Below are 24,086 nucleotides of genomic sequence, written 5' to 3'. Positions count from 1 at the left end.
GTTTGTTTTGTTTCTTAAATTCCACATATGAGTGAAATCATATGGTATTTTTCTTTCTCTGACTTATTTTGCTTGTCATTATTCTCCCTAGCTCCATCCTTGTTGTTGTAAATGGCAAGATTTCATTCTTTTTTAATGGCTGAGTGATATTCCATTGCGTGTGTGTGTGTGTGTATTTGTGTGTATTTGCGTGTGTCCATCACCTCTTCTTTATCCATTCATCTGTTGATGGCATTTGGGCTGCTTCCATAATTTGGCTTTTGTAAATAATGCTGCAATAAACACAGAGGTGCATAAATCCCTTTGAATTAGTGTTTTTGTATTTTTTTGGGTAAATACCCAGTAGTGTGATTACTGGATCATAGGGTAGTTCTACTTTTAACTTTTTGAAGAAACTCCATACGGTTTTCCAGAGTGGCTGTACCAGTTTGCATTCCCACCAACAGTGCACAAGCGTTCCTTTTTTCTCCATATCCTCACCAACACTTGTTTCTTGTGTGTTTGATTTTAGCCATTTAGACAGTTGTGAAATGGTATCTCTTTGTAGTTTTGCTTTGCATTTCCCTGATGGTAAGTGACATTGAGCATCTTTTTATGTGTCTGTTGGCTATCTGTATGTCTTCTTTGGAGAAATGTCTGTTGATGTTTTCTGCCCATTTTTTAAAAGAATTGTTATGCCACCTGTTGGTTTTTATATTTTTATGATTTTTTAAAAATCTTTAAACGTTTATTTATTTTTGAGAGAGAGAGACAACGCGGGCAAGGGGCAGAGAGAGAGGGAGACAGAGGATCTAAAGTGGGCTGTGCACTGGCAGCAGAGAGCTGGATGCAGGGCTTGAACTCCCGAACCGTGAGATCATGACCTGAGCCAAAGCTGGACACTCAACAGACTGAGCCACCCAGTTGTCCCCTGCCCATTTTTTAATTGGTTGATTTATTTGTCTGTGTGTTGAGTTTTATCAGTTCTTTATATATTGTGGATACTAACTCTTTATTGAATACATCATTTGCAAATATCTTCTATTCGGTAGGTTGCCTTTTAGTTTTGTTGATTGTTTCTCTCACTGTGAAGATTTTTATTTTGACATAGTCCCAATAGTTTATTTTTTCTTTTGTTTCCCTTGCCACAGGAGACATACCTAGAAAATGCTGCTACAGCTGATGTCAGAGAAATTATTGCCTGTGCTTTCTTCTAGGATGTTGTTGTGTCTTTGACCCTAAAGCCTGTGTCTTTGTCTCCCCTCTAGTAGGTGGCAGGAACTCCTGGAGTGAAAAGTGTGCCCTGGCCAAGAGGAAGAGGAGGAACAAGATTCCCCATCAGAGTAGATGGCTTACAGACATCCCTACTTGGTCCTGGTCCTGGCCAGCCAGTTCTTTTTTTCCATTTAAAAAATTGTGGTAAAATATATATATGCCATAAAATCTACCCTTTTAACCATTTTCAAATGTACAATTCAATGGCATTAAGTACATTCAACCAACCCCACTATCCATCTCTAGAACTTCTCCATCACTCCAAATTGAAACAACTTGAGCAACAACTCCCTATTCCCTACAACCCCCCCCCCCCCCCCCAGCCCCTGGTAACCACTATTCTACTTTCTGGAATAGCTCTATGAATTTGACTATTCTAGTTACCTTGTATAAGTGGAATTATATAACATTTCTCCTTTTGCATCTGGTTTATCTCACCTACCGTAGTATTTCCAAGGTTTATTCATAGTGGGGCATGTATCAGTCCTTCATTATGTTTTAAGACTGAATAACAGTTCATCGTATGTATGTACTACATCTTGTTTATCCATTTATATGTTAACGGCCACTTGAGTTGTTTACACCTTTCGGCTGTTGTGAGTAATGCTGTTATGAACAGGAACGTACCTGTTTTAGTATCTGTTTTAGTCCCTGTTTTAATTCTTTTGAGTATTTACCCAGAAATGGAATCGTCAGATCATATGCTAATTTTATTTTCAATTCTTTGAGGACTCACCATTCTCTTTTTCACAGCAGCTGTACCATTTTATATTCCCACCAGCAATGAAAGGAGGGGTAGGGGCTCCAATTTCTCACATCCTTGCTAACACTTGTTGCCATACACGTTTGCAGATTGAGACTGGAACGGGAGGAAGACCTTTAAAAAAAAAAAAGCCAGAAATCTGAGTCTCAGTAAAGCAATGACTGGCTAGGGATCGGGGACCATATCAGGGGAGAAAGAGTTCTTGGGTCCTGGGTTTCAGAGGCAGAGCCACAGGACAAGCTAGAAGGTTGGGGGTTGTGGGTTGCTCGCCATACGGACTAGCTCTGCAACTGCTCCGGCTTTTCAGCAGAACAGCCTTTGTTGTTGTTGTTGTTGTTGGTGGTGGTGGTGGTGGTGGTGGTGGTGGTGGTGTGTGTGTGTGGGTGGGTGGCTGTGTAGACCGGAGCACGTCCAGCCTCCCTGGGCTCCACGCGGCCGCCCTCTCAGTAAGGCCTGGGAGCCATTCTCTTGGATCCTGGATTTTCGCAACGGATTAAACGTGGCATTCCCTCCTTCCCTTCTCCGTAACAACCTAAAAATAGCTCGTCCCGGGGGGAGGGGGATGGGAGAAGCTCCACCCCTGTCTGGGTGGGGTGGGGAGGCAGTCTCGAGAGCGCGAGGCGTCGGAGACCCGGGGGCCTCCGGCTGCTGGTGCGGAAGGCTCTGTCGCCCGCGGGCCCGCAGGTCGGCTGCACGGGGGTGGGCGGCCGGTTCGGTGCCCGCCGGGGAGGGCGTCCGGGCTCCACGACGCTGGGGGAGCATCCCCGGCCAGCGCGGCGGCGAGCGTTCCGGGAACGGCCCCCGGGAGGTCGGGGCGGTGGAGCGAGCCGGGAGGCGGGGCCGGGGCCGGGGCCGAGCTGGGGAGCCCGCACCTCCGGACCTCTGCCCGCTCCGCCGGCTCCGGCGGCCCCCAGGAGAGCGGGGCTGCGTGGGAAAACTATGGCAGGAATTCGGCTCGGGAGGGGTGCGGGTGGGGAGCGCCCTCGCCGTCCGAGCTGTGGATGCCGCGGGCTGCCGGAGGTTAAACATTAGCGACGCCCCGCAGGGGACCAGCCGGCGGAGCTGGGGCTCTGGACCGCCGCTTCCTGCGCCCCGCGTGGGCCCCCAAATGCAGCTCTCTCGGCCTGCCCTGGACCGAGGTACCCCGGGAGGGAAGCAGGAGTGACTGAACCCCAGGACTGGGCTTCCCTGGGTGGACAGACTTGGATGCTTACTTTTTGAAAAAAGTAAAATGGTTTGGGGGGCTTGATGCTCTGAGTTCTGCAGGTAAAAGGGGATCTTTTGATAATGAGGTGATTTAAAAACAAACACATTGGCATCTTGGTTTGTCGCTCTTGCGCTCTGGGGCTGGAGTTTAGCAGGAGGCAGCACAATGGTATTTTCCTTTTGAAGTCGATGCAGATGAAGTCCAGGGGAGACTTGCTTTGTACAGGACGGAATGAGGATCCAGAAGGGGGTCTGGAGGGCTTGGACAAGGGCTGGCCTTCAGCCAGCACCCTAAGGGCCCGGCCCCTACCTGCCCCTCCATTGTTCACGGAATTTGATTTCTAACAGCACAGCACTTGGAAGAGAAGCCTGGTGAGTGAGGTGCTTTCACTGTGGCCTCTCACACTTTTCATCTGCAGACAGAGTGGGTGGTCTCCCTCCTCTGTCAGGGTCCCTCATCACTTCCTTCTGTCCCCCTGGAGCTGAGGACTGGCCAGTGAGAACAACCCCACTTACAGAAGGCCAGTCCTACAGTCAAGTGGTTGATAAACAGTCTTTTTTTTTCCTGTCTCTGTCAGCACCAGGGGTCTAGAGACATCTTCCTCATGTGGAGATACTTTTGGATACTGTCCAACTTAAAAAAATGGTCCCACAGAGGTATATGCTTCAGGTTGGGAACAGAAGCCTGAATTCCTTTGTGGAATACAACTGGCTTCTGCCACAGAGCTGGGGTTTGGTCAAAAGGCCTGTGGCTCAGTGGACACTGACAGGAGCAGGGAAGGGGGCAACTTGGTGGGCTGTTCCGAAACCCCTGGCAGGCCCCTTTCGTAAACGGCCCGTCCTGGTTAGCAGGGTTGACTACCTGCAATGCCAGCTGTACCTAGGCCTTGCGCCTCTAGGGGGGTTTCTGTGGGGGCTCCATGGGAAAGAAAGTGTCAGTATATTCTACACTGGTATTCTTTTAGATGTGAAAAGCAGTAGTGAGTTTTGACAATTCTGTACCTAGGAAGATAGGTCATGTCGGTTTGTAGTCTTCCTCCCTAAAATACTCCTAAGCAAGGCCAGTCAAAGCCCTTCCCCCAATTTTTATTTTATTAAAATTTTTTTCATGTTTATTTATTTGAGAGAGAGAGAGAGAGAGCGGGGTAGAGGCAGAGAGAAAGGGAGACACGGAATCCAAAGCAGGCTCCAGGCTCTGAGCTGTCAGCAGAGAGCCTGATGCGGGGCTGGAACTCATGAACCTCGAGATCATGACCTGAACCTAAGTCTGACAGTTAAGTGACTGAGCCACCCATATTTTTGACAAAACTATTGGTGCCGTTTTTTAAAAATGCCTCCTTAGAGGGAAATACAGGCTTCCAGTTACAGAGTAAGTCAACAGAATAAAAAACAGAGCATAAGGGATACAGTCAGTGATACTGTAGTAGATGGAATGGGACAGGTAGTAGCTACTATGTTTGTATGTAGCTACTATGTATGCTATGTTTGTGAACATAGCATAATGGATAAACTTGACAAATCACTAGGTTGTACACCTGAAACTAATGTAACATTGTGTGTCAACTACACTAAAGAATAAAGATAGAAAACTACCTCCTTAAAGTTCCTGGGAATGGAAGCCAGCTGTAAGGGAGAGAGCGGTTCGCTACTTGCTGATTCTGGGAGTGGGTGCAGATCCCAGGAAGGGCAAGAGGGAGTGGGAAAGGTACACCTTTCTTTAGAAAACAACAGAATCAGGGAATAAGGCTAAGATCTGTAATGATAGTGTTCCAGAAGAGCTCTTGAGTCACTCTCATCTCCTTTGGGATCCCCAGGGCTCCCTTGCCTTTGGTATGAGCATAGCTTGTTTGCAAACTGTGTGAGGGTTTCCTTGGCAGCCATAACAGTGAGCGCTAATGACATGCCTGGGCTTCCCAGGGCGTGTACTGCTGAAGGTGGCTCAGGATCCAGGGCACCTTGACTCTAACAGCTCTTCTTGGCTGCGTTCTTGAAGGAGCAGAAGAGACAGTAAGGTGGCAGCGGCAGTGGTATAGTCTAGCTGTCAATTTGTATTAGAATCAGCCATTTGATTGATTTTGTGCAAGTTATCTTTGACAGATTATAGGTGGGCAGGTTTCAGAAGAACCGTAAAGTCTTCAGGAGTTGTTCCTTCGTGGGATGGCTGCCTCGTGAGGTGGTGAGCACCTCATCACGGTGGGGGTGCAAGGCAAGAAAGCTTTCTTTCTTGGCTGTGGGATTGCCCCAGGTAGAAACCATCTCTTCAGTAATGAAGCAACCTTGGAATGTTAGCATAAATAGCATTCTTTGGGGTCCACTAATGCATGGCATTGATCTAGGATTGGAAGTTTCCTGGGACCCCATCAAAACATCTAGAGACAGTTAACATGGCTTCAGATTTCGTAATGACAGCAAGTCATTTCTGCCTTGTGTTTCTATTTCCAGATGTGGGGAAAGCTGTCTGCTGATAACTCAGTCTGGAGAAAGCACTGTGTTCCTGCCTGTGGGGGGTGTGTGGTTTCCAGGTAACCCGCAGCACTCTTATTTGGCTTTGTCTCCTGCCATCCCAATCTGGACGCAAGCTGTGGAGTTGAGTCGTGTTCAGCTACACTCTGTGGAGATACAGAGAAAATTTCGAGTCTCCGGCACTGGTCCTCTTGTGATTTCCTGTAAAATCTTTCTGTTCTCGGAGATTGGACAAGAGATCTCAGGTACTGTCATTTCCATGATGGGAAGTAATCTATGTGCCATCATCATCATCGTCATTGGGAGGTAGTTTGGCATAACTCCAAAGCCTTGGAGTCAGAATCTGATTCGAATTTTGGCTTCAGATTTTAGCAGTTGAGTGAGTTGGGGCAGGTCTCTTAGCTTTTCTGAGCCTCGGTTTCTACATTTGTCAGATGAGGCAGATCAGAGCTACGGACAAGGTTGTATGATGGGTAGAAATAGCAAGGTTGGCACAGTGCCTGGTACACAGAAACTTTGACAGTTCTGTTCAGGTGAATAGCAAGCTGGAGTACAAGTAATATGCTAGGGGTTAGAATACAACAGATATGAATAAGCCCTGGGGGACCTTATAGCCGGGGGAGAAGGGGGGGAGAAGGGAGACAGGAATGTCCTGGTATGGCCTCTCCTTGGTACACCCACTGCACCCTGTCCTAGCTCCTACCCTGGCACTTACCAGTCTGTAGGGTAATTTTTGTGTATTTTTCTGTCATTCTAGAGAACTCTGGAGCCAGACACCGTCATTTACTAGTTGTATGAGTGTGGGAAAGTCGTTTGCCCTCTTGGGTCACCTCTGAGTTTCTTCATTTGTACCCTGGGTTGTAGTGAGAACTAAGTGGGATAGTGCATGGCGAGCCTTATAACTGTGTGGAGCACACACTTCCAGAACTGCTAACTGGTTTCATTAACAACGGAGGGACTGTTGCCTGGGTCGCCATCAATTCTGAATGCCAGTCATGGTGCCTGGCACTTAATAGGGGCTCAGGAGTCATTTGTTGATGACAGATTTGCACAGCCACACCAGTACAGACCGGAGCGTGGCCAGGTGCCCAAAGGAGGGTACACCCTGCTCTGGGAGCCCAGGGGAGGGGCAGGGAGTTCTGACTGTGAGCCTGGGAGGGATTTATGGTGGCTGTCAGGTGTGAGGAAAGCCTTGAAGCGTGCGTTCATTCACGGGCAGTGGGAGCAGGAGGATGTGGTGCAGGTCCATCTCTACCAATAGGCAGCATGATAGTGGCTAAGAGGTCAGACTCCGTAGCCAGGCTGTATAGGTCTGGATCTTGCCTCTTGCGTCTGGGGCAAACTTCTTTACTTCTTTGTGGTTTGGATAATATTAGTACCCCCTTGAGGGCTTGTCCTGAGGATTACAGGGGTTATTCTTTTTTAAATGCTTGTTTATTTATTTTGAGAGAGAGAGAGAGTGCACATATGCAAGCACAGGCGGGGGAGGGGCAGGGAGAGAGGGAGAGAGAATCCCAAGCAGGCTCTACGTTGTTAGCACAGAGCCTGTCGTGGGGCTCGATCTCACGAACTGTAAAATCATGACCTGAGCCAAAATTAAGAGCCGGATGCTTAACCAACTGAGCCACCCAGGCGCCCCTACATGAGTTATTCTTTATAAAGCACTTAAAAACAGGGCCTATAAATAAATATGCCAGAGATATGAATGTGTGGACAGTAAGTAATATTGTAAGTGGGAGATGCGGGTAGAAAGCTGGTTTGAAAACAGTTCATAAAGGTCTTTGAATATCTTTTTAGGTACTAGAATTTAGAATTAGCCAATGAGGGACACATAAATCCATTCCCATATGGCTGAAGCCCAGTGATGGCTGCCCATTTTAAGATTTTACTTTATTATTATTTTTTATTTTAGAGAGAGAGAGAGCACAAGTGGGGATGGGGGGTGGAGAGACACACACACACACACACACACAGAGAGAGAGAGAGAGAGAGAGAGAGAGAGAGAGAGAGAGAGAGAATCTCAAGCAGGCTCCATGCTCAGCATAGAGCTTGATGTGGGGCTCAATCTGATGACCTTGGGATCATGGCCTGAGCTGAAATCGAGAGTTGGTTGCTCACCCCACTGAACTGCTGCCCCTTTTAAACAGGGTGTGCACTCCCCATTTTGCCACAATCCCCAACACTTCCTAGTACAGTCGTTCTGAATCAATAAATCTGGGGGTTTGCATTTCTAACAAGTTCCCAGCTGCTGCTGCTGCTGCTAGTAGGGACCAGTTTGAGAACCACTGCCTAATTGTATCTTGGACACTCGAGTAGGGAATCATTTGTCATATTTCCTGCATTTAATGCTACCTTCCTGGCCCTAGGGGAGTTTGGATTTGCAATTTCTGGTATATCAGTATTAGAAGGCTGGATCTAAAGGTCCCAAGAGAGAGATGGGCCAGCGAGAAAGAGATTTGGGAGTGGCTGAGGCTCAGCCTGAAGCAGGCCTTCGGTAGCTGACGCTGTGGGTATGTGTGAGCTCATCTTCTGGGAGAGTGTGCAAGGAGGGATGGGTTGTGAATGAACAACTGAGTATCACGAGGGCATTGCCCACGCACAACTCTTCCCCACGTTAAAGGAAGGGGAAAAAGATAGTTACTGTTCCAGGAAGAGGCTGGAAGAAACATTCGAAAAGGTGGGAGAAGTGAGAGAGTTGCTGGTGGAGCATTCTTGGCCTTAATCTTAGAGAGAGGACTGTGGGCAAACCTCTGAGGCTAAAGCTTAAATAGTTAAATGGTGAGCTCTAGGTGAGCTCCCAGTCTGGGGAAGGATAGGAAGCAGGTGTCCAGTTACCCCACGGCATGCCTGGTAACCTGCTGTTGCTCTGAGGCATAGCTTGTTGTGGCAATTGTCTCTGGGGCTGCAGTGACACAGCGGCAGCTTGGAGCTGAGCATGGTAAGTATCATGTCTCCTGTCTCCTTTTTTTTTTTAATTTTAAGTAGTGCAACATGTTAAGTAGAAATGAGCTGATCTTCTTCTCATGGCCATGATGGGGGTGCACGTGGCTGGATAGTTTTGGTTTTGGAGTATATTTGGGGGAGGGGTATCTGAGAAAGGGAAGCATGGGAGTTAAAGTGGAAAAGGTGGGTGAGTGGCAGCCTGTGAGCAGTCTTCAAGGCCGGGCTGAGGGGTTTGGACATTGTACTGTGGCAACATGGGGCCACGCTGAGATCCTGTGTGGAGGGCGGATGTGTAGTTAATATACCTCGGTAACCCCAGTGCTGGGCACCAGGCCTGGCACCACTAGGCATGCTGTGAATGAGGGAGGGTGGTGAGTGAGTGAATGAATGAAGGAGTTTGAGGCATAAGGGGTCATGATCTGATCAAAGCGAAGTTTTAGGACAAACAGGTTTGAGAATCAGTGTTCAGAGTCCACTTTGGAGCCAGATGCACCTCCAACCGTACTTCAGCTCTGGCCCCCTAACCTGGGACAACACTCCTAACTTCTCCAGACGTCAGTTTCCTGTCTGTAAAATGGGAACAGCGATACCTGTTTGTAAATTTGTATGTAGAGGTTGTGTGTGGCACAGAGGCTGGCACTCGATACTCCGGGGCCGGAACATTACTGAGTGCCTTCGCCTTGCACCTCCTCCAGTTCTCAAGGACCCTATGGGGAGGTAGGGCAGGCCATTACGCCTGTCCCTGTCTTTCTCAGGTGAAGGCTCAGGAGGTCAGGGGTCTTTCCTGGAGGCCTTCCCCACCTTGCAAGCCTAGCCCCACCATTCCTTCAAGGCCTTTCTCCTTCGTGAGATCAGTGACCTCTCTTCTGACTTTCTCTTGTGCTGAAAAGTCTCATCTAGAAAGAACTTGATTAAATAGGGTCACCTGTACTTCTTGTTGCCCCTGTCAGATTCAAAGTTCAAGGGCAGAAATCGTATTTTTTTTAAGTTTTTTTTTTTAAGGTTTATTTATTTTTGAGGAAGAGAGAGAGAGACAGAATGTGAGCAGGGGAGGGGCAGAGAGAGAGGGAGACACAGAATCCGAAGCAGGCTCCAGGCTCTGAGCTGTCAGCACAGAGCCTGTTGCGGGGCTTGAACTCACAAACGGTGAGATCCTGACCTGAGCCGAAGTCGGACGCCCAACCAACTGAGCCACCCAGGCGACCCAGAAATTGTATTTTTTAAATAAAAATTATAAAACTAATAGATGATGATAGTAAAGAACTTTGCATAGTATGGAAAGGTGGAAAGTGGAAAATCAGTCTTCAGCTTCCATTCCCACTCCCAGAGGCAACCATTGCTCACAGCTTGTTTATTTTTACGGAAATACCATAGTCTATGCTTACAAAATGTTGGAGATAATGAATCCTGTATAGGAATCATAAATGAATATATTTTATTTCATTATTATTATATATGAGTAACAACTTTGAATCATTCATATATGTGTATGTACATGCATATATATTATTTATGTACCATTACCATTATTGGTCTGTATAAGGCTTCCCTGTCTATCCATTTCCTATTGATGCATTTTCCATCTATTTATTTATTTATCCCTGTTTCACACCCCATAGGTGTGAATAGGCAACCATTCTAATGTGGGATATATCTATACATCTGTATAGAATATACAGGTGTAGATATATCGAATAGATATAGGTAGATACAGATGTGAGATATACATATATTTATTTTTGCATATTATCATTAGATATGATTATATTAATTATCATTCAAGCAGATAGGGATATATCTCTGTGTGTGTATATACATACACACACACTCATTCTGTATCAGTGCATGAATAGTAGCCTTATTCTTTTTTTTTTAAATGTTTATTTATTTATTTTGAGAGAGAGAATGTGCATGCGAGCAGGGGAGGGTCAGAAAGAGAGGGAGACAGAATTCCAAACAGGCTCTGCACTGTCAGTGCAGAGCCCAACATGGGCCTCGATTTCACGAGCTGTGAGATCATAATCTGAGCCGACATCAAGAGTCCGATGCTTAACCGACTGAGCCACCCAATAGTTGCCTTATTCTTATCAATACCTGCATAGTATTTCATTGTATAGAGATACCATTTGTATCCCCTCTTGTATTTTGTGCTTCACTTTCTTATATTTTTTCTTGTACTTTGCTGTTACAAACAACACAACAATGACGGTTTTTGCACAGGCACCATTGCACACTTGTATAAGTTTATCTTATACAAGTATAATTCTTAGTAGTGGAATTTTCCTTTTAAAACCCTATTGCTACTGTCAGTTTACTCCTTAGAGAGAGAACAGTTTCTGTGACTACCTAGAGAGTGCAGAGGAGAATCTGAGTCTTTTGACGACAAATTGGGCCTCTTTTCTCAACCAGTAGGTTTGAAAAAAAGACCATGGTGGATTGAGCACAGTCTGTGTGCAGAGACATGGCTGCCACATCAAGCGTCCCCATCATTTTGCTCATATCCCACCAGAGAGCATAGTTGTAGGGTCACCCTTTGCAGCTGGGGCCACTGGGAGACATAGCCCACTCCTGTTCCACTACAATCTTGCAGTTACAGGAGGGAGGATGGGATGTGGGGGAAGTTAGGCGACTCTGTCTCCAACGGCAAGTTATTGGACTTTATCCTGAAATCACTTTGGGTTGTAGAAGGACCACTTAGACATTTGATGGCTCCCTTTGACAAAGACCTCCGGCAGGCACTCTTGCAGTGGACTTGGGTATGGGGCACGGAGGAGGGGGCACTCCATGCCTCATTCCTAACCACAAGCCTGCAAAGTAGGCCCCCTGCTCCCCAGTGGACACAGAAGGCTTCAGGATGTGAACCTGCGATCTGAATCCACATCTGTGTGATTATAAGGCCCACACCCTGGCCTTACACCTCTCTCACCGTGTCTGAGCATGCAGGCATACTACAGCTTTTGCACACGTCCCTCACCTCACCCCACTTAGGCTCTTGCTGGCCACATGTGTAGCACGCGTGGCCACATGCATCTTGCCTAACTTGGACTCTTTTCTCATTTTCCAGGCCCTCTCTCAGCTCCTCTGCCTGCTGCCGTGGCCTTGGTGGCACCCTCCCTCAGTGGTCAGCCCGGGGCTTCCTCAGCCCATGCAGTCCCCTGCTACCACTGCTGAGGGCCTCAGTGGCCCTCCCTTTGGGGCCTACCCACTCCCTACCTTCAAGTTTCAGCCTCGCTCTGAGAGTGTGGACTGGAGGCGCATCAGCGCCCTGGATGTGGACCGCGTGGCACGGGAGCTGGATGTGGCCACCCTGCAGGAAAACATCACGGGTGTCACCTTCTGCAATTTGGACCGGGAGGCGTGCAGCCGCTGCGGGCAGCCCGTGGACCCGGTGCTGCTCAAGGTGCTGCGCTTGGCTCAGCTCACCATCGAGTACCTGCTGCACTGCCAGGATTGCCTGAGCGCCGGCGTTGCCCAGCTTGAGGCCCGGCTGCAGGCCAGCCTGGGGCAGCAGCAGCGAGGCCAGCAGGAGCTGGGTCGCCAGGCCGACGAGCTCAAGGGCGTGCGGGAGGAGAGCCGCCGGCGTCGCAAGATGATCGGCACCTTGCAGCAGCTGCTCCTGCAGACGGGGGTCCATGGCTACCACACGGTGAGGAGTCTTTGCAGGGTGGGAGATAGGAGGTCGCCCGGCCACTTGGGCAGTACCGCCGCCCTGGGCCCCGGGGTTGCTGGGGGCCATGCTTACTGAGGTTAGAAGATGTTAGAGATGTCTCATCAAGTTCTACACAGTGTGTGTGTGTGTGTGTGTGTGTGTGTGTGTGTAGATTGCATATGTGTGGCAGGTGTGTATATGAAGGATGTGTGTGCATATGTGTGCTTGTGGAGAGGGTGCATGTGCAGGATGTGCATGTGTGAATGTATATGGAGGATGTGTGAGTGAATATGTGTGTCTTAACGTGTGAATGTTTGGAGCATACATCTGTGCATGATATGTGTGTATATGTATATAGAGTATGTGGTGTGTAATGTGCTTGTGTGTGAAAGTGTGTATATAAAGATGTATTTATGGTGTATGTGAATGAATGAAAGATGTATATGTGTGTAAAGGTGTATGTATTTGTGGAGGGCAGGAGCGTATGTTTGAAGGGTTTGTGTGTGCATGTAGCAGTGTGATATGAAAAGGTGTGTGTAAGAGGGGTGTGTGTGTGTGTGTGTGTGTAGAATTGGTGTGTAGCAAGGGACTGGTATTGCCAGGCCCATTCCGACATGTTCAGCCAAGTGACAGTTCATTATCCAGAGTGGCATTTGAACATTTGCAGCTGCATGGAAAGTGTGGACTGGGGACAGTTGCAGTTTGGTGAATTGTCATGGTGGCCAGGCCCTGTGCCGAGTTCTGAGGGTGCAGGCACAAGTCATGTTCATTCAGGTTTTCAAGAAATTCATAGTTTAGGGGTGGGTGGTGGGACGGAAGGAATATATGGTACAATATTAATTGATTGAATAGTAATTGATATAACTGATATAATGTCAATTATGATAAAGAGGGTCAGAATCTTTTAGTAGTAAGTGACAAAACAGCAGTCTAACTTGGCTTAGGCCAATAAGGAATTTATTGCTTAATTTAACTGAAAAATCCAGAGCCATAGTGGGATGGCTTGTCCTTGGAATCAGACAGTGGCACTAGAATTTAGTTTGTCTGCGGCTCTTGGCGACTCTTCCTCAGTGTGGGTTCCGTTCTTAGAAAGCTGCTGTCTGTGTGGTAGCAAGTTGGGCCACCGCAATGCTAGCATCTGATTTTCCCAGATTCAAGGCTGGCATGATAGAGGGCCTACTTTGGTCCCAGAAACCTGGCTAGTATTTCACTGTCTCCTGTATTTGGCTGTGTTTGGGTCTCCTACCCATCTCGGTTGGTGAGCTCAGGGTTGGGAATTCAGGGCTGTAACTGGCTTTGGTCTAAATCACATGTCCCACCATGGAGCTGGGGATTGACCAAAGTCCATGGCTGGAGAGTAAAGGACAGGGTAATTCCCCAGAATAAAATGGGGGTTCTGTTGTCAGAGAAGAAGGAGTGGCTACTGTCCTATCATGACTCTTTGACGACACCTTCTAGAAGTTGCATCTGTCACTTCTACTTACATGTCATTGGCCAGAATGTAGTCACATGGCCATACCTGGTTGCAAGGGAGGCTGGAACTTATAGTGTTTATTCTCATTAACCTCATGACCAGCTAAAAATCAGGGTTTCTAAAACTAAGAAAAAAGGGGCAATAGGTATCAGGGGACAGCTGACAGTTTCCATCACATTTGTGTAAAGATAGACCCTCTTAGTCTGATTGAGTAGGATTGGCCACCTGCAAAGTTGTGTTGGAAAAATTTTGAAGTTTTACAGTGAAAAGATGATGTGAAAGATTGGTAGGGTCTGAAATGCTTGAGGAGAGTGAAGCAGAATTAGAGATACTATTATTTGCTGTCCTTTGCTCTGGTGGTTCTCATCCCTGGGGTGGGACCTGGATATTGTTTTTGTTTTTTCTTAACTTTTTACTGTGAAAAAATGTAAATGTGTACAAAAGAGGGAGTATGGTAATGAGCCTTTATTTGTGCGCTACCCAGCCCACTCATTATCAACCCTGGCCAATGCTTTTTCGTATGTTCCCCTACCCACTTCCCCCAGTCCTGCATTACATTCGGCTGTATTAGGCATATGGTGTTATCTCTAACTATTTTAGTATGGATCTCTAAAAGGTGAGGACTCCCACTTTTAAACATAGACATAAGACCATCATCACGCCTTTGAAAAACCAACAAAAACTCCTCAGTATCATCAAATACCTAGTCAGCACTCACAGCTCCCCAGGGTACTGGTCGTGTTCAAATCGAATCCTTCATTTCTGAAGCAGCCCACGGGTCCCAAAGAGATGGGAATTTTGATCTCGGGAGAGCCCCAGGCTGAGCTAGGTAATCTGATACCACACTTCCCACTCTTTGCCTTCCGTGCAGTGCCACCTGTGTGACAAGACGTTCATGAACGCCACCTTTCTCCGGGGCCATATCCAGCGCAGGCATGCGGGCGTGGCAGAAGGTGGTGAGTCCAGGTGGCCCTCCTGGGACCGTGGAAGGGCCTGGGCTGGTCTTCAGTGGGTGTGGGGCACATACACCACCACAGCTGCCCTCAGGCCTCATCATCCAGTAGAGGAGGAGGTGATCCCATCATCCACACTGGGGAGATCCATCCCACATGGGCCTGGGAGGGTTTCTGACGATGTGTGTAGAGAAAAAGGGAGTCAGACGGTGGGTTCCAGTGTTAGCTTTATCCCTTTCTACCATGTGACCACGGTCATTGCCCCTCCCTCTGAGTCTCAGTGGCCTTTGCTGTGAATTGGGCAGTCAAATGGGGTGACTTGGAAGGGTCCTTACCTCCCAACCTTCTGTGAATCTGCTCTTCTCTGATGCTAACTGTGAATGAGCTTAAAAGGGGTTAATAAGCAGTTAGACTGGTTCTTTAACTATGTATGTATATGAGCTTATTATGACTTAATCACTTTAATTTTATCATTTCAAATTCCAAAAGGAGTAGCAAGGCTGTATGTTTCTCCATAGAGAGATTTGCATACTTTATATCCATTTTTAATGGATGTTAATATGTTAATATGTGACATAACAAATAGCTGCTAACAAATAAAATAAATACAGATATGAAAATATAAATCACACAATATAAATCTAAAAATTCCATTAAGTAAAACCATTTTCGTATTTTTCATTTTAATTTCCTCTCCAAAGAGCAGACTTAGAGTTTTTATTTTATTTTTTTTAACATTTATTTATTTTTTGAGAGACAAAGAGTGAGTGGGGGAGGGGCAGAAAGAGAGGGAGACACAGAATCCGAGCAGGCTCCAGCCTCTGAGCTGTCAGCACAGAGCCCGACACGGGGCTTGAACTCACAAACCACGAGATCATGACCTGTGCCGAAGTCGGACGCTTAACCAACTGAGCCGCCCAGGCGCCCCATAGAGTTTTAAAACAGCACCATTTATCTAGTTGTGATGCATTTATTAGATATCTAATTATTTTTGATTCTACTTTGGAGGCTGCTAAAGGAAAACAGATTTTCTACTTCTTAAATGAATTTTTCTGATGAAAAGATAGGTCTTTGAAGAGATATCTGTATACTGAGGTACATGGCAGCATTATTCACAGTAGCTAAGATGTGGAAGCACCTAACTGTCCACAGACAGATGAATAGATAAGGAAAATGTGGTCTATGCAAGCAAGGGAATATTATTCAGCCTTGAGAGGAAAGGAAATTCTGTAACATGTTACAACAGGAATGAACCTTGAGGATATTATGCTAAGTGAAGTAAGTCAGCCACAAAAGGACAAATACTGTATGATTCTACTTATGTGATATCTAGAGTAGTCAAATTCGTACAAACAGACAGTAGAATGGTGGTTGCCAGGGGCTGGGGGGAGGGAGACCATGGGAAGTTATTTAAAGCGTACAGAGTTTTTGTTTTACAAGAAGAAAAGAGTTATGGAAGTGGATGGTCATGATGGTTACACAACATTATGAATGTACTAATACCTCTGAGCTGTACCTTTAAAAAGGGTTAAGATGTGGGGCTCCTGGGTGGCTCAGTTGTTGAGTTTCCAATTCTTGATTTCAGCTCGGGTCATGATCCCAGGGTCGTGATCCCAGGGCCGCGTGCTGAGCATGGAGCCTGCTTGAGATTCTATCTCTCTGTCCTTCTGCCTCTCTCCCCTGCTCGTGCACGTTCTCTCTCTCTCTCTAAATAAATTTAAAAAAATGGCTACGATGCTACATTTTATGTTATGTGTATTTTAGCACAATAAAAAAATTGGAAAAAATGCCTTTGACCTGGAAAATTTAAATACAGAAAAGTAGAAAAGAGAAAATAAAAACCATCGACAATATCACCTACTTAATATTTTGGTGTGTTTTCTGTTATTATTTTCCTGTGTACATATGTAATCATACAGTATGTGGTTGTGACTATTGCTTTAAAAAAATTTTTTTTTAACATTTATTTATTTTTGAGAAGAGAGAGACAGAGCATGAGTGGGGGAGGAGAGAGAAAGAGGGAGACACAGAATCTGAAACAGGCTCCAGGCTCTGAGCTGTCAGCACAGAGCCTGACTCGGGGCTCGAACTCACAGACCACAAGATCATGACCTGAGCTGAAGTCAAATGCTTAACCGACTGAGCCACCCCGGCTCCCCTATTGCTTATTTTTAATTAAAAATATATCACATTTTCCAGTGTTATTCAGGCATCTTGGAAAACATGATTTTTAATGGCTGAATAATATCCCATCATGCAGCTATCATAATTTATTTCACGATTAAATTATTACATACTTTATAGGGGTTACTCATAAATTTCCTTGTTATAAATCACTTGATTAACATTCTTATATGCAAGTCTTTGGGCATATTCCTTATTATTTTCTTAAGGTTAAGCGCTGAAGGAGAGGGAAAATATGTTCTTAAGGCAACTTTTGCTAAATTAATACTCATGACCTTTTTATTCTCAGGCAGATATGGCTCTTCAGATATCTCCACTCTCCTATTTCATATCATCCTAAATCATTTTGTTAACCCAAATTAATTTCTACTGTGTCTAAAATTGCTTCTTTCCAAAAAGTACAGTCTGAGAAAAACCATCTCTCTTTTCAAAGAAAGACTTAGAGTTTTAGTAACAGTACCATCTATCTAATAGTCACTAAAGGTACTTTGAAAAGTAACAAATGTGGGTGCCTGGGTGCCTCAGTCCCTTAGGCATCTGACTTCAGCTCAGGTCATGATCTCATGGTTGGTGAGCTCGAGCCCACATCCTGTGAACACGAGCCCTGCTTCTCTGTCTCCCTCTCTCTCTCTTTCTCTCTCTCTTTCCCCATCCTTGCTCACTTGTGCCCTCTCTCTGTCAAATAAATAAATAAATAAATAAATAAATAAATAAATAAATTATAACAATTGTGCAAGTATAATTGTCTTTTTCATTTGGTTTATCTGTATGTGGTTTAGTTAGAATGTTCTTTTATAATTCATTCTTTTTAAAAAAAATGTTTTTAATGTTTATTTATTTCTGAGACAGAGAGAGACAGAGCATGAGTGGGGGAGGGGCAGAGAGAGAGGGGGACACAGAATCTGAAGCAGGCTCCAGGCCCCGACATGGGGCTCGAACTCACAGACCGCGAGATCATGACTTGAGCCGAAGCCGGACGCTCAACCGACTGAGCCACCCAGGCGCCCCAATAATTCATTCTTTTATTATTTAATCTTAGAAAGTTTGAAGTATACACTTAAAAAACTTTGGCTGAAAGTTTCCTTCATAATGCATGCTGTTTTTCTTTTTTTCATTTGAAACTTACTACTATACGTATTTCTGAAAAAAAGGGAACTTAAAACTACAATTATTTTCACTACTTTAAACTCCTCTCTGATGGCTGTGAGGATGCATAGATATGTTCTTTGTATTGATAATCACCGTGTACATGCCATTTGGTATTCTGCTTCTGTTACTCTATCAATTTTGCTTTTACATTTGCATGTGTTAGTACTGTCAAAATAGTTACTTTGAATGACAATAATAGTTCACATTTATTGAGCGGTCACGCCAAGCACTATGCTAAGCACTTTGCACTGTCACATTTCATCCTCATGACAACCCTCTGAGTTAGGTGCTGTTATTATCTCCTCTTTCCAATTTGGGGAAACTGAGGGTCAGGGAGGTTATGTCATTTGCCTGTGGTCAGTATCCAATGGGAGTGGCAAACTGGTCTCAGACTGAGGTGTGACTGATTGCATAGGCGACGAACTGCACTCCACTAACTTTTTGACTTAACCCGGTCACCCTGTCTTTGCGTGGAGCCCACAGGGAAGCAGAAGCAGCAGGAACAGCCAGTGGAGGAGATACTGGAGGAGCTTCGGGCCAAACTAAAATGGACCCAAGGGGAGCTGGAAGCCCAGAGGGAGGCCGAGAGGCACCGGCAGCTCCAGGTGGGCACGGAGAGGAAACACCAGGGAGACTTGCTCGAGTCTCACGCAGGAGACCCATGATGCACGGGTGTCTCACAGGACCAGAAGTCTCGCTGATTTCCTGGAGCTGGGAGTCAGAGCTAGGATGGCATCTTCTTGGTTGTGGCAAATGATCTTAGGTTATCTGCAAAGGAAAATCCAGTTGTTTTCCCAGATCTGTATGGCCAAAAGTAGGAGAGAGAATTGCTGTTTTCTGCCCTATTCAGCATCCTCTGAAGGCGTTTGAACCTGAATGTTAACTTCTTACACTACAATGCTACTTGGCTTTTTGAAAGCCAAGACTGGATAAACTCCAAAGTCCAGTCTCGAGGACATACTTAGTAGATAATTGTAGAATGAAAATATGTAATCTTGCCTTACTCATTCCTTCATTTCTTTATTCTTCATTCATTTCTTCAGCATCCATTTATTGAGCACCAACTATGCCAGGAACATAAAGAGAGAGAAAAAGATCTCTATTGTCAAGGGACTTTACAGGTCAGAGAAGACTTGTCTCACTCCATGTCCAAACAATAGGAACAGTAGGACGAATCTTCTTTGGTCTCTAGAGTGACTTGCACAGACAAGGGGCCCTAGCAGTTTCTCAGTAAATATTTGCCATGATGTAGAATTAGTGATTCTGTTGTTCCTGTTTTTCTTTCCAGGAAGCAGAGATTGCTCGTCAGAAGGAGATAGAAGCTAAGAAAGAATTTGATGAATGGAAAGAAAAAGAGCGGGCCACGCTATATGAGGAAATAGACAAGCTAAAAAAATTATTTTGGGATGAATTTAAAAGTGTTGCCAACCATAACTCAACTCTAGAAGAGGTACCCAACACAAAGTCTTTCAGTGTTCTTTTGCTGAAAATATGTTTATTTGTTCTCAAAATTCATTTCTTTGTTTGTACTCGTTTTATTTCATCTGCCATTGGGAGCTAATATACTGTGAGGCTGGATATCAGAGCCCAGTGCCAGGGATTGAATCCCTGCTCTATCACATATTGGCTGTGTGACCTTAGGCGAGTTACTTAACTTTCCTGTGCCTCAGTTTCTCTTCTGTACGACAGGTTGCTGAAATGGTTAAATTAACACGTAGACAGCACTTAACATTGTCTGGTATATAGTAGAAACTCCCTAGACATTATCTTTATTTTTGCAAAGGGCTTTCTTTTGTCACTGGATGAGCTATGAGGCAAAGTTTGAATGAATGCATTTTTCTCTTAACAGGTATTTGCTGAGCACTGGCTATATGCTAGGCACCCTGTTGGGGTCTGTGGAGATCATGCATAATAGTAAGATTTACTGAGTGTATTAACTGGTTTCTAGCCCCTGTGCAGAACACTTTATATACATTAACTTTTAATTCTCACAACAACAAAACAACCATAACATTCTCAAAGTAGGCACATTATTAGTTTATAATTTCTTTTCTGTTTTCTTTTAATGTTTATTTCTTTTTGAGAGACAGAGACAGAGTGCGAGTGGTGGAGGGGCAGGGAGAGAGGGAGACGCAGAATCCGAAGCAGGCTCCAGGCTCTGAGCTGTCAGCACAGAGCCCGACGTGGGGCTCGAACCCACGAAGCGTGAGATCATGATCTGAGCCGAAGTTGGACGATCAACCGACTGAGCCACCCGGGTGCCCCTGGTTTATAATTTATTTTTAAAAGTTTTTTTTTTTTGAAAACAACACTATTATCATTCCTCCTTTACAGGTGAAGACACTGGGGTTCACATAACGTGCTCAAGGTCACACAGCTACTAAGAGGTAGACCTGGGATTTGAACTTAACTTTTTAAACTTGTAAGCCTCTGCTCTTCTAATGGATATACTGTTAAGTTCATTCAGGAAAACATTATTAAAGATTATCCCTAGACTGTATCTTCCTATATAAACCCGTATGACTAAAACCATATCAGGGAAAAAGTTTTGAGGAGAAATATTTTCAGAATGTATCGAGCTCTTATTGGTCCTTCTAACATCAAGGAGAATCATTTCTTGTTTTTGAAAATGAACTGTGCATTTCTCACAGTCATTCCACGTTTTGCTAAAGGAATACCTTGACAACTTTTCCGGAAGGGGCTTGTCATAGGATATGCTTGGAGTCTTGGGTGGTCCATCATCTCAATCTGAGATGGGAAGCCAAGGATGGGGATGGCTGTGGGGTTGAGATGAGAGCTGTGTATGTGTGTGTCTGTAGTGACTTAAGCCCTCCCTGCAGTGTGGTCAGGAACGATTTGTGGGAGATAAGATGCTCCCCCACCATATGGACCTCATGGTCCTACCCCCCCAGCTCCACACCCATCTTCCCTGAGCTGGTATGCGCCCTGCTGACTCTCATCCCCTGACACGGCACTAGCTGACTGGATGTTTGATAGATAGGTATTGATTTGAATTTGGAGTTACTGTTCAGAAACCACCCCATCAAAGGTCAGAGGGTTACTTTTGGCTAGGAAATTCTAAGTTTTGGTGAGTGAGGACATAACTACCATCCATGGTTTCTTTTTAACTTGGATCACATTTCCCTAAACTGGAACATCATTTTTCTGTTTTTTATTTTTTATTTGTCTTTTCTCTGTAGGATTGCATATGCTGTGTTTTTGTGTTTGTGTGTCTCTCCCTGTCCCCTCTCATGTGACATTTCATTATTTTACTTTTATTATGGGAACCAAACTGGAGACCCAAATTCTCAGTGTATTTGGATAATTACTTTGTTATTTTTTTTTTTTCTAATTCTGGGGAGAAAAAGAGATTTCGGTTAGAGTGAGTGTGAATAACTGTAAGACAGTCTACCTCATAACACAACAAAAGATTTTCCTTGCTGTCAGGAGGGCCAATGAGAGGGAAATACTTAAAAAAAATTTTTTTTTAATCTTTATTTATTTTTGAGAGTGAGACAGAGTGTGAGCAGGGGAGGAGCAGAGAGAGAGGGAGACACAGAATCCGAAGCAGGCTCCAGGCCTTGAGCTGTCAGCACAGAGCCTGATGTGGGGCTCGAACCCACAAACCGTGAGATAATGACCTGAGCTGAAGTCAGACGCTCAGCTGACTGAGCCACCCAGGAGCCCCATTGGGTAGAGGGAAATACTTTTTGAAGATGTTTCTCCTCAAAATTTCCCCCCGGTACAGAAGTCTGTGAGCTTACTTTGGCTGAGTTACCTGACTGAAGAGAGATAAGATGTAGGGTAAATCCAGTGGCCAAAGGAGTACCCATTTGAATGGAAATCACCATGCCGGTTTGTCATATGCTGAGACAGGCAGCTCTCTGGGCATCATAAATATTGGGGTGAAGGCAGAAATGACACACGAGAAGCCGAGGGTTGTGCATACACTTGATAAAGCATTTAACTCTATGAAAATACTCAAGGGGTTTAGAAATGGTTAACATTTGGACCGGATATTGCTTTAGCAATAGAGAAGAGTTAAAGATTAGCGAGAATGGTATCAGGTTAAACTCAGGGACTTGCAGTTCTTGAAAGCTTTAATGGGTCTTACGAGTTTTGTATAAAATAATAGAGATGGAGATAATTTAATTTTGTGAATACAGCAGTGATATATTTAAAAATATAGCCATAGGTGGAAAGGCCTCTTCTCTTGGATCTACTTTCCTGTGTCTTTTCCTTCAGATTACATGCAGCTAGCTGAGGAATCATTAGGTATGGGTGATACCACTCCAAGCCACACAAAGCCAGGTCTGGTTGGTGACAACCAGGATTTTTTTGTGGGAGGAGGGACAGGAGTCCTCGGAATGGTCCAGAGTACCTGAGACCCTCCCAAAGGCCATAGGAGTCTGATTCTCTTCAGCCTATTTGAGACTGAAGAGGAAAGGGGGCAGCTGTCTCGTGAGCTCCGGATTTTGAATGCAGCAGAATGCTAGTGCTATTGAAATTAAGTTCTCAAATTCTGTTCTTCCACGGGAACTTGCTTCTCCTGTGTAAGCACTGAGCTCTCAACCCTGGGGAAGGGGAATGCTCACTTGTGGGTGTGTTTGCAGGCATGTAGATATCTGGTGAGGACAGCTTGGACTTTGTGGTTGGGTAAGGTGTGCCTTTTTGACATTGCTCAAGGTGTAAAAGACAACATCAAGACTAGATCTTCATCTGAATAAAACTGTGTCCCGGCCTTTTCAGAAACTGCAGGCATTGCAGTCCCACAATATGATGGAGTCCAACCTCGGGTCACTACGGGACGAGGAGTCTGAGGAGCGACTCAGGCAGACTCAGGAACTCCGGGCCCTGAAGGAGATGATGGAAATGCAGGTGAGCTAACGTCTCATGCTTTTCCTCCGCCGCCAGCCAGGTTGTCTTCCAACAAAGTTTCTTAGTTTTGCCCTATGGTGTTACGGAAGCTGAAAGACATCAAATTCTACATTTTCAGACCTTCTGCCAATACATGGAATCATGGAATAGGATTCTTAGGCTTGGGGCTGGGGCTTGAGGTGGGGCTGGTGATACAGATGGTACAGTATCAGGTTTGCTTGGGATCTTTTCAGAACACATACAGTTATGTCTCTTATTGGGCGCCTTTACTCTCATTTTGATTCCAACCCAGTTGGAAACAAATCTTCTGGATTTGAAGGTATTTGGGATGGATCCAGTGATGTGATGGTAAATATTTAACAACGGCTCTCTGCTTTAATAGGTAGCAGTTGCCATTTTCCATGGTGTAGAATTTCCCGCCATCTCTGATTTCGTGCTACCACTGTGAGGTCCCTGGGTATGGCATTGGAGAGGCTGGTGCACAGTCTGCTCTCATGAGCCGGCAGGAGGCGGCTCTGGCCACCCCTGGATGAATCGTGCAACGATGCAGCGAGATAGGGTCTAAATCACTGATAATCCCACGGCAAGGAAGGGCAATGGGGATCGTTACTAAATCAGGTTGTGCTTCTGTTTCTGCTTCTCTAAGATTGTGAAGAAAGAGCTTAAAGTCTAACTAACAGCAGTAAAATATTTCTACTGCTTGATGTTTCCTTTCACAAGTTTCCTGGTAAGGGAAGCTAATTTTTTTCTGTGACCTCTGTTCACATCCTTTTGCCTAATTTTCCTTCCTGGTTTGTGAGTTTGTATAACATATGGAAGTGAACCCAGCCCTCTGTTATTCTTCTACTTATTTTTCCCATAACACTGGTCTTTCAATTTTCTTCATCGTGGTTTGGGTCATACAAAATTAATAATGTTTATGTGGTCAAAATGATCAAATCATCAATGTGTTTATGGCCACTCTGACGTTTAAAAAGAAAATATTTTTGTATTTTCTTGTAGTGCTTTTATGGCCTTATTTATTCATTGATACATACCACTTTACTGAGATATGATTGGCATGTGAAAAGTTGTACATGCTTGATGTATACAACTCAGTGAGTTTGGGGATAAGAACTCACCCTTGAAACCCTCACCACCATCAGGCCACAGTCATATCCATCACCTCCC

The 24,086-nt window shown here is 45.2% G+C and overlaps 1 protein-coding gene across 5 annotated transcripts in view; it reads left to right on the top strand.

Annotated features, from left to right (window-relative positions):
* The first annotated feature begins 2,639 nt into the window (after positions 1 to 2,639).
* DZIP1L (DAZ interacting zinc finger protein 1 like) overlaps positions 2,640 to 24,086 on the top strand; it is a 41,928-nt gene continuing 20,481 nt past the window's right edge. Inside the window, exons 1-7 of one of the 5 annotated variants that reach the window (XM_030329849.1) lie at positions 2,640 to 2,701; positions 5,666 to 5,931; positions 11,694 to 12,275; positions 14,624 to 14,708; positions 18,522 to 18,643; positions 19,327 to 19,488; positions 22,788 to 22,916. In XM_030329849.1, the coding sequence (XP_030185709.1) occupies positions 11,775 to 12,275; positions 14,624 to 14,708; positions 18,522 to 18,643; positions 19,327 to 19,488; positions 22,788 to 22,916 (999 nt within the window). In that variant the 5' untranslated portion in view covers positions 2,640 to 2,701; positions 5,666 to 5,931; positions 11,694 to 11,774. The other 4 variants (XM_030329848.1, XM_030329846.1, XM_030329851.2 and 1 more) reach the window with 4 other exon arrangements.

Source organism: Lynx canadensis, chromosome C2, assembly GCF_007474595.2.
Source record: "Lynx canadensis isolate LIC74 chromosome C2, mLynCan4.pri.v2, whole genome shotgun sequence".
In the NCBI taxonomy this organism is placed as follows: Eukaryota; Metazoa; Chordata; class Mammalia; order Carnivora; family Felidae; genus Lynx; species Lynx canadensis.
Note: the sequence above shows the minus strand (reverse complement) of the source record. Positions and strands in the feature narration are given on the sequence as shown.